Source organism: Fomitiporia mediterranea (genome assembly GCF_000271605.1).
Source record: "Fomitiporia mediterranea MF3/22 unplaced genomic scaffold FOMMEscaffold_9, whole genome shotgun sequence".
Lineage (NCBI taxonomy): Eukaryota > Fungi > Basidiomycota > Agaricomycetes > Hymenochaetales > Hymenochaetaceae > Fomitiporia > Fomitiporia mediterranea.
The window spans coordinates 1,661,093-1,672,293 of NW_006760394.1; the positions used below are offsets into that span (position 1 = coordinate 1,661,093).

General features: G+C 34.2%; 3 protein-coding genes across 3 annotated transcripts in view; 2 read left to right on the top strand and 1 right to left on the bottom strand.

Moving 5' to 3' along the window:
- Positions 1-645, top strand: part of FOMMEDRAFT_159262 (uncharacterized protein) — a gene marked incomplete at both ends in the record, with an annotated part of 2,263 nt that extends 1,618 nt beyond the window's left edge. Inside the window, 2 exons of the mRNA XM_007269241.1 lie at positions 16-263; positions 333-645. Of these exons, the coding sequence (XP_007269303.1) occupies positions 16-263; positions 333-645 (561 nt within the window). The remainder of the gene's footprint in view (positions 1-15; positions 264-332) is intronic.
- Positions 646-1,226: 581 nt separating this feature from the next.
- On the bottom strand, positions 1,227-1,666 carry FOMMEDRAFT_159263 (uncharacterized protein; the record flags this gene model as incomplete). The annotated part of the gene is made up of 4 exons (XM_007269242.1): positions 1,227-1,275; positions 1,332-1,416; positions 1,472-1,541; positions 1,643-1,666. 4 exons carry the CDS (start codon positions 1,664-1,666, stop codon positions 1,227-1,229), a joined length of 228 nt encoding a protein of 75 aa, XP_007269304.1.
- A 2,035-nt stretch (positions 1,667-3,701) lies between these two features.
- FOMMEDRAFT_34526 (uncharacterized protein) lies at positions 3,702-4,051 on the top strand (the record flags this gene model as incomplete). The annotated part of the gene is made up of 2 exons (XM_007269243.1): positions 3,702-3,780; positions 3,870-4,051. Coding segments are annotated over 2 exons (261 nt in total), but the record flags the coding sequence as incomplete, so codon positions are not given.
- Between the last annotated feature and the right edge of the window lie 7,150 nt (positions 4,052-11,201).

The window sequence follows — 11,201 nt, forward strand, 5'->3', positions numbered from 1 at the left end:
TCCGTGGATGTCGAGACCTTTGAAAGGTCCCTTGTGATTGTTCTTCCGGGAATGATAGAGGAAATGGCGCCCCCGGATGAGTTGATGGACATCCAGGATGAGGAAGAGAACGAGGACGAGATCGATGCTGCCGCTTCTGGTCCTTTTAGCCCTGCTGACAGAAGAAGGTCAAGGGCTCCCAGCCCTCCGTCTCTTCCTCCGTCACTCCCCGTATCACGGTTCGCAACGCCACAACGTGACGAGGAGACAGACAGCGCTAGATAGTTCGTATGGATGTGACCACAAGAAGCGGCTCCATGCAGCCTTGAACGTCACGACCACATCTGATCAAGCCTAGAGGTCTCGTATTTTTATCGTTCATCTCGACAGCATCCAGAGGAAAATGCGTACGATCAAGAGATCATTCCACACGTCGATTACGGTAACGAACCGCAAAGTTGGCCTGCTCGTCCTCCTGGCTTCTTGTGTCTGTCTTGGTCCGGTTCCGGTAACGCGTCCGTGGACTTCGAAATCGAAAATCGTCAGCTGAGTGTCTACTCCCTGCTAGATAATGCCCCCCCCCCCAACGCTATCCGCCGTTTATCCGAGTCTTCCGAAGTGTATGACAGCAACTCGACAGTGTCCTCCGACGCAATGGCGAGTTGAACGACTGCCGGGCGTCTGCACAACAACGTCGCTGATCACTTTCGGCACGTTTGTCTCTACTTTCCGCTGTCGCGACTGTACCCCCAAATCCTTCCTCGACTTTCCGCCAGCAGTTCTTGTCCTCAACCTGCTCTGTACTCGTACTTGTTTCTGTATTTGTATCTCTTGTTTCCTCTTTCGTTTCCTCTCTGTTTCGCACTTCCTGTAAGGCTAAAAGCCCCGTTCTCCATGTAATAATATAAAAGCGATGCCCAATTCGGCGTCGGCTTTTGGCTTGCTGATCTTTCGAGATCAGTCAAGCCTCCTCATAATCCGGTTGGTTGAAGTGCCCTTCAGAAACGAAGATCAAGAAGATTATGCACGAGACAACAGCAGAGAGTCTCAGCCATCGCAGAAATTCTCCAAGTGAGAAGATCCGTACACTTCCGCGGAAGGTCAGGAGATTGGTCAAAAACACCTGGTGTGCACATCTTCTATTCATATGCAATAAACACACTACCGGGATAGGGAATGAAACGTCACTCACAGATGGACTCGCTCTGTTACAATGCCGCAAGGGAACTCTTCACTACCGAGGCAGGCTACAGGCACAATGAATGCGAAATTATTGGAAACTCATAAGCATTCGGACTGATAAAATGAATTCAGTACGATAATATGCTAATCCTGTTGCTGACGTCGCTCACCGACACGGCGATGTCGCGAAATCACTGAAGCCTACCACACGGTGACTCATGGAACCGAGTTTAAGATCCGACGGGATGGAAGGTCCTGCACAACAGCTCAGCAAGTTACCAGGTTTGCAGAATTCCGATCCATGCAGAACTTTCGTCAAGTACGCAATCGGCTAGCGCTGGTGTTGGGCCAGTCAGAGACAAGAACGAGGTGGAGTCCACCTTGAATAGTGGTACAGAGGATTACTTGGAAAGCTCTAGCACGCTCATCCTAAATCCTTATTAATGTGATGAACTAGGATGCGAAAAGAAAGTGGACTTACGAATGAATGGATTTGAACGTTCATTGTTTCAGTGGGCTTCACTGAGAGGCCAAAGGATGCAAAAGATGGATGTTGACGAGAAACGTCGCAAAAACACCACCCCCAGAGCGTTTTTAACAGTACACTGGTAGCGATATCGATCTATGAACTTCCGCGCGAGGCTTTTAATTTTTTTTCGCAGCGGATGCAGCCGAAATCGATCGAAGACTGGTTAGTCAACGTAAGCAAGTTACTTCGGAACGGTGAGAAGTGAGGGGAAAAACGTACCGTTCGCGTTTATTACTCTTGAGCTTGTTTTTTCATTTGTCAGTCTCGACTCGTGGTTCATCAGGGGCCAACGTTAATCCTCAAAAAACTAGAATGAAAGGGGCGGGTTAAAGTTAAAGTTTGACGTGGTAACAGCAGCTAAGTCAAAATGCGTCAGGTGTTTCCCACACATACTGTCGCGGCGCCTTGCGGGCCAGACCCACATGTGGGCCGTTTTGCTATTCCTCCCTCAAAGTTTACTCAAACTTCATAAAACTTTGTAGATATGTAGCTAAACACTTAATAATTATATATCTGAAACTTTGAGACAAAATAATGAGCAGTAAAAAAGTTATTATACTTACAATCTGAAGACTATGAAAAATTACACTTTTAGAGTGAACCAAACTCTTTCCCACACAATGAATATGCTATATTAATTCAAGTAGTTATTATTTCAAGCCGTAATTTTGTGAGCCTGTGAATTAGTATGTTTTTTTATTACTTTTAGATTTTTTAGAAGTTTCTGTACAGTTTTAAGTAATTTATAAGACAAATTGCTAATAGTATGATTTTAACAGATTAGAATATACAAATTCACTAATCTCTGTCTTTATAATTTCTTATACCCAATTCTACTATTAAGACTAGTAAAATAAAGCTGACATTTATAATTATATACATCAGAAGTATATATGTACCAAAAAATGTAACTTAAACTTGATTACTTTAATTTATATCAAGTTATTATTTTTATAGCTACAAAAATCATAGTTACAATAAGTATTAGTAGTAAAACTACTGTTATTATTATGAAAACATGTGTCCATCCCTTATGATAGACATAATGAAGTATCAAAAAGTAGATTAGTTATGATAACAGAAAGAGAAGGAATGTGAGCTTGAAGTAAAGGAGAAAGAGCTTGATTAGTATTAATGTAAAATAGTAGAATACTTATAACTAAATAAAGAGAGAGATTATTACACAAACTCAACAACTTAAACCTCAGGAAAGGAAGAAATATACTATATATGAGTACTAGCATACTAGAAACATAGAGATAGTGTGAGAGTAGAGAGAGTAAGAGGGTAATAGTAGAATATAAGTAAATAGTTCTAAGTTATTATAATAAGCCTGTTCCTGTAGATAAAAACACAAGTTTTATTAGTATATAAACTTAATATAACTAATAGAGTAGGATTACCTTTGTTTCCTATCCAACTAAGTCTAGATTGAAATGAAGCTGAGTTTGTGTACTGAGAACATGTACTTAGATACAGTGGGCAAATTTCTTTCCCACAGGTGGCCCACATGTGGATCTGACACATCAAATCACAACTTTTGAATTGTCATTTTATTAAATTAATTATATATATTTTATTTTATAAAACAGTTGTAGTAGATAATAATATGAGAAATGGCTTTAAATGGCCTATATAGGGTGCTGTGACAGTACATTTCAATTTCTGGTCCACAAGTCCGACTTTATCACATCTCCTTCTCCCTCTGTTCTCTCAGAAACCCCTGCTTATCTTTATTAATTTTATTAACTGGAAATGGTATACTTCCTGCAAAGCTTCTTTTACTTATGAGTGACAATGCTGAAATAAAATTGAACAGACAGTGTGTGGTGACTGTAGTGGTACAATCATAGAATACAATGCAGCAGTAGGCAACGGTTTCTGTGTTGGTTGCAGGACGGTCGTTAAGGATAGGGCAGAGTGCACATGAGTAACAGTTGGAGTTCGTGAAGTTGAAGCTAAACTAAGTTATGTTTATGTGTTGTCTTTGTTGTTATTGTTGTTGTGATTAGCACATACAAGGATGGGAGGTCCATATGTGAAGAGAAACACTTCTGAGTCTCGAGAGCAGACGATTGATAATGGTAATAGTATATTTTTATTTTAGATTCGATTTGACAACACGGACAAACAATTTTGTTCTTCTAGGCAAGTAGGAAGGGGGTCCGGAACGTTGGAGCTCTAATGCGTCTCTCGGAGGTCATTCAGACAGCCGCAATTCGCATGTATACTCTGGCTCTTGAACATAAAGTCACGGAAGGAAGGAAGAATATGAACGTTTTTGCTGTCTGTCTTTATATCGCGTGCCGACAGAAGGAGACTCGAAATTATATGCTTATTGATTTCTCTGACTTGTTGCAAGTACGTCTCGTCCTCCTCATACATCTCATACCATATTCAACGTAATGATTATAATTAGAGGTGAATGTATTCGAGCTCGGACATATATTCCTACAACTCGTCCAAACACTCAACCTCCATCTCCCTCTAGTCGACCCATCACACTACATCTCCCGCTTTGCTGCACTCCTCGAATTCGGTGACGAAACACCCAAAATAGCAGTCGACACAGTCCGCCTCGTTGCGGGTTTCGACCGGGACTGGATATCCCGTGGCAGGAATCTGCAATATGGCTCTCTTAAAAGTAGTCTCCTATAACTGAATGCATACAGCTTTAGAGCTTTGTCGGTTGCCTCAAAGTATATAATACATTTCCAGGAACAAGATGTATTTCAGACAAATTTGAATCAGTCCTTACATTTTCAATAATATTTTCTTTATTATATGTAACTACATAATTATACTTACAAATATGTTTATATGTTTATTAGGTTACAATTCAAGCTTTACACTGTAAGAGGTATTATTAGTATACAATATGGATAGATAATTGGGATCTCAGGTCAGGAAAACTATGACTATCTAACAAGACTATAGAATAAACAAGTAGCTTAATATGTTAATACATAATCAACAAACAAGACTTGTTAAACACTACTTGTTCCTTCTTTGTTCAATCCTACAGTTGCTAAAGTGTCTAAAACTAATTAGTGTAGCTTAGGACAGAAAGACAAAAGCAAGCTTACCTTTGACAAATTTGACATTACTAACAGTCCTCAATTAGTAATTGGTCCCTTTGTTTACCCCTCTCTCACCTGCTTCTTTCAGATTGATTAGAAGGTGGCTTCTAAGAACACAGAGAAGGGTTGGACTTCTGGCTACACTCAGAATGTTTACAACAGATTGATTAACACTAATAATTCAAATATATACTATCTTTACAATACAACAAATATAACACTATAACAACTTGAGTCAGATATTATTATACACAAGTAGTTTACTTACATACTGTAATATAAAAACTTATCTTTAATAAGGACTCTGACAAGATAGAAACCTTTGAAACCAAACAATATTCTCTAGTATTCTGCTGCCTTAAAGAGACCTAGACAAAGTAAAATCATTCTGTATATTATAGGAGTAGTTCTGTAATATATTAGATAAAGGATAACTATGTAAATATATTTTTTACTAAGAGATGATTGACAAAAAATGTAAAGGGCTGTTACTTAAACATAGTTTGACACTCTGTATAAGACAACTAGTAGTTACTAAAGTATACTAAATGTTAATTTATTTTATAACTTAAACAATAACTCAGTTAATAATCTTACTATCTTTTAACAGATTACTATAAATAAGAATACTAATACTAATACTTGCTTCTATAGTAAGAAGTACTTTGAGGCAGATCAAAAGTCCTCTGTCTAATAAAATTCAGATTAAGAAACTATTTTTATAAAGTAATGAACCTACTTTACTAGTAAAGTACTAACATATATATTTGTAGAATATCTGTCAAGCAATTAAGTAAATATAATACATTATGTGAGTATTAGAAGTAATACTTACAGTTTATTAGAACAATTGTAATCCAAACTGACAATAGATTTAATTAGAACTGTAATATATAATAGTAAACATCTTACTATATAATTCCTGTATTTAATACATTATCTGGTTTAATATTAACATAAATAAGAAGAATAGATATTTAGAATGGAAAACACACAACTGTATATAATATGGATTTTGATTCAAAGTTAGTATATACTTATTAGGAGAATGTTTCTTTAGATTGTTAGTATATTTAAACTGTAAATATAACTTATAACTCTTGTACTAACTATATTATTAAGCTACTAAAGACAGGATTTATATAATAAAACAAGAAGGAAACAAGAAGAGTCAAAAGCTAAGGAACTATAGTAAGAGAAGGAGTGTATTTATAATAGAGAGAGTATTAGAAGGCTTAGAGACAAAAGAAAGAGAATAATAGAGAGTATAAAATAATAAGTAAATATAAAAAGACAAAGAACATAAAGAGAATGAGTAATACTGAGTCAATACTTTGTACAGGCTTAAAGAGTATAATACTAGCTAGTTACAACTAAAGAGGTAGTCCTTATCTAATTACAGCCCTTTTTATAAGTGTTGTTACATATACAAATTGTGATTTTTATTATACTAAGTACACTCAAATACAAAATCTACTGTAATTCAACTAATACCTAACCAAATTACATGATCTAAGTTGTAAAAATTATATTTTTAAATTATATTTCAAATCCTAGAAAAAATAAAGTAAATTGAGCAACATTTGAGTAAGATACAATATAATATGTGAGTTTTCCCTATATTCCTTATGTATGAATTTTTCTAGACTCAAAACTGAGTGTATAATACTCTAAGTTGGTCCAAATGAATAATATTACATGGTTATTAATTTGCATGTTGAAATATACTCATAATATTGAGTATACATATTATTTTACTATATATTTAAGTTTGCTAAAATTGAGCATTTTCTTATAGTCTCTCTACACTTAATAAAGGTTCTTTTAGTACTATTGTAAGTCTACTATACAGCTTACCACAGTTCTAAGGGTTCTGAGAGTTCTGTTCTAGAATTCTCTTGTGTAACCTTAGACTATACATACAGTTCCTAATCCTGAGCCACATATATAGTTTCCTTTTTCACTTGTATTACACATTCCTTTAGTCTGAGCCACTTTTCTTTCTTCTCTAGTATATAAAGCTTATGTCTACATCTTTGTTGTGCCAGTTCTTGTTTACTGACTGTAACAAAGGTGTGTCTTATTATGTACTACAAGTTCTTGTTTACTAACTATAACAAAGATACCTTTGTCCTGTCAGTCTTTGTATGTTCTACAATCTTTGAGCTCAGTGTTCAGCACTCTACCAGTACTGTTCTACTTTTTTTTGACATTAACAAAGTAGTCTTTGTCATAGTACATGTTAGTAAGGTTCTACCAGCTTTCCTAAACACCTTCCTACTGTTAGTAAGGTTCTGACCTTCCTGAACATAGTCTCAACATTAGTAAGACTGTCCTGCCTTCCTGAACAATTGTTAAGTTTTTACAACCCTACTATAACTATTACCTACAGCTCTGAAACAAGTTCTGTTTGTGTTCTAAACTGGAACAGTACTAGTAAAGTGCTGAACACTGAGCTCAAAGATTGTAGAACACACAAAGACTGACAGGACAAAGGTATCTTTGTTGTAGTCAGTAAACAAGAACTGGTCAGATTACTTTAGAACAGACAAGACATACTTGACACTCTGAGATTTGTATTACTAGCTAAATATGTGTTAGAATCTGGAGCAGAACTATATTTTAGATTGTAATGTGTATTAATAGAATAAGAGTACAACATTTAAACTAACTAGACTCCTTTCTCTGTTACTAGTTCTAAAGAGCTGTTTTGAGAGTATAGTAATAGACTTTATTAGACCCCTACTTAAAGATAATAAGTTTAATAGAATAGTTATAACAACAGATTGTCTTAAAAGTACTAACATTTGAATTAAACTCTGTCAGATAGAAATAATAGTAGAAGACTTTATAGAGCTATTCTTTAACAAGTAGTATTGTAAGAACAGACTACTCTTAGAAATTGTATCAGATTAGGACTACTTATTCCTATCCTACTTTTAAACTGTCTTGTATAAATAAATGAGTATAAAGTTAAAAATGTTTATAGTATTCTACTCTAAAACTGCTAGTAAACATACAAATAAGACAGTAAACTAGCTTCTTAAGTTTTATATAGACTGACAGTAACAGAGATAGAAGTTCAGACTTTTATAAGTCTGTTTTTATATTATAAACTTAGTAAATATGTTTACTAGATACTCTCTGTTCTAACTCTAATATGAATCTACCCTCTATATAGTTCTACTACTTGTTCTATCCTTAAAACTACTAGAACTAAATACTCTAGGGACAGAGGTAGAGGATTTTATAGTCTGGATCTACTAACAGGTAGTAGATACTTAAGACTAACTGTTAGTAGTAAAAATATAGTAGACTTATTATACAAACTAGTACTAGGTAGAAGAGGATTAGTTCTAAGTAGAGAACTAAGTAATGTTATTAACTTAGAACTACTGGTAGAACTACTAAGCAAATACTCTAGGTCAAGCTACTAAGTTTATACTCAAGTATAATAGACTATACTTTATTATTATAGTAAACTTAGATAGATTTAAGTATACTTTAGAACTCTTAGATTCAAATCAGACCTTTCTAGAGTTTTATTTAAGCTATTTCAAGTGTTATGTTTTAAACAATAACCTCCTGTTTCTAGACTAAGCCCTTGTGTGTTCTAAACCTGTTAATAATATAAACAAAATCTACAAAGTCTCTTACATTATTAACTAGTACTATTAAAGTAGAGGTTAGTAATACTTTATTAAATAAGAAGGATAGAGTAAACAGGGAAGAGAGTAGAAATCTGAGCCTGAGCTTCAGAACTCTACTCTAAACATTTTGTGTGTATAGTTAGACCTTTACTTACACAGATAGTAGTAGTAGTTTAGAGGAGGGAAGAGTGTAAGCCTACTATACAGCTTACTATAGTTTTGAGAGTTCTGAGTGTTCTGTTCTAGAACTCTCTTGTACAGCCTTGAGTCATGTATACAGTTCCTAGTTCTGAACCATTGGGAAAAAGTCTAAATTCTTGTACTACCTTATAATAGTATAAAATAAGTGAAAAAAGTAAAAAAAGTAAAAACACTTGGAACAGATCTCAGTTTCTGAGAAAGTACTACAATTCATTATAAAGTCTGAAAGGTTTGTATAATTTGTAAACATAAATAAGAGTTATTCTCCTTAACAATATATAAAATGTATTATAATGGATCTCTAAAATTATAAGGTTAAATCACTCTTGTTAATTATGACAAATATTATAATTGTTTATAAAGCTCTTAAATCATTTTAATATCTTAATAATAGTTATTTTCCCTTATATCTGTTTGTTATTAAAATAACAGTTTATAATTATATTAAAATTATATAAATACATTATAATCTACAACAATTAGAGGTGAGACAGGTTGTAAGATTGATTAGCTAAGAGTGTCAGTGTGAGCTTTGTCAGCATGAGTGGGTAACTGGATTGAGAAGATGGATGTACTGTAATAGTGTGTAGTAAGTGAGTAGTACACTAGGGAGTATTAAATAAGCTAATTTAAGCTGTAGACAAAACTGTATCTGTATATACACACTATATACTCTGACTATGTCTTACAATCAGAGGTGTGGTGAACTGAACCATTGACTAAGAAGTGTATTCCTAGAGTGTTCTGGCCTAAAGGGAGAGCTGTACCTGTGAGACAGGTTTAGATTAGTAAGTAGTAACAAGTAAGAAAAGATGGACACACTGTGACAGTGTATAGTAAGTGTAAGTAGTGTATACAGATCAAGATCCAGAGTGTTAAACAAGCAGGTTTGGACTGTAGACAAAATTGTGTCTGTATACATGTACTCTATTGTCTATCTACAGTGTCTAATAGGAGGTGTAGTAAACTGAGTCATTAATTGTAAGGTGTATCTCTAGGACATTCTGGCTTGAATAGAGAAGGTAATATGTAAAGTGTGGACAGACTTGGCTCAGGAGGGGTGAGTAGTAGCTACTACTTCTGTTATTCAAAATGGTGTCATAGATAGTACTAAGGAATGTAAAGGTACACAGTGTGAGTCTATCAAGAATGTCAAGTATAGAATGGTAGGTAGGGAAGGAGAGTACACACAGGGTCAGAGAGAGGATTGTACCTTAGGAGTAATCTGACATGGACATTGTTGTAAGCATGCTTGTATGTACTTATTAATTGTTGCTTGTACTACAGAGTAGGAATAAGAATGTGAATACATAGAATTATTAAAGAAGTTGTTCAGTATTAGTTAATAATGTGGAAGTGTGAATACAAATACAAAAAGGAAGAGGAACATAAAAAAAAGGAGGACAATAAAGGAGAGGCAGAGTAAGAGGCAGAGTAAGGAGTAGAAGGGATAGAAGGGAGACAAAAAGTTAGGAGGAGAGAGATGAGTAACTATTGTACAGACTATTATAAAGGAACTGGCTACTTACACTTTATGTTAAAGGACAGTATAGTCAGCTTGGTAGTATCAGTATAGAATCTAAGGCTTAGTATAGACATTGTAACAGCAGATTTGTCAGGAAAAAGTCTTAATTATTATATACTCTTATATGTATATATAATATGTAAAAAAACAATATTATCTATAATGACATTTATTACACCCCTCATTGGATAAGATATATAAAAGATACTATAAGGTTGTAATAAGACAGATTTATATTATAAGAATTAATAAACATTACATGTTCTTACAATAGGGATATAAGAATTATAGCTCTTAGGAAAGTCTATAATAGTATATATTGCACCCCTCTTCTGATATAGTATAATACTTCTTCTACTATCTTATAATCCTTAAATAAGTTAATTTACAGTTTATATCTTATCTGAATGGCTTATTATACAATATATATTTTATTTAAATATTTTATTTTTTACTAACAATGCTGAACAGTACATAATATTAACACATTATAACAGAAACAAAACTATCACTACCTTAGTAAATCACAACAACTGATAGGCATACTGTAGGTATTTATCTCCTTGTGCTCTTTCTTCCTCTACTTTACAAGTTTGCCCCAGTATTTGCATTCCTCTACAAACAGTAAACACTATTAGTATGAGATTGTTTTAGAGAGATCAGCTCAATGCTGATGTTGTACAACCAGGTTGCCTTCTGTGAGTAGTATAGCCTCTGCCTTGTTCTTTTTCAAACAGCATTTGTGACAGAAGACAATGAATGTGTTCTTAGGTTGTTTGATGTGGTCTTAGTCACTAAGACTTAGTTGTTACTCAGTCCCTGAAACTTGAATTGCATGTGCCTATTGATTGTAAGGTTGTATGTGTTGTGTAGGTTGAGGTTACACTCATCACGAAAAAGTCGCAACAAATGTATTTAATAATAGCAAAAGTAATCTAATGAAATGATTTCATAAGCATTACATTCTAAAATACTACTTGTATTTTACTTGTAATGTAATTATAATGATTGTATATAAATGTATGAAATATACAAAGTTTTTATTAAACTAAAAA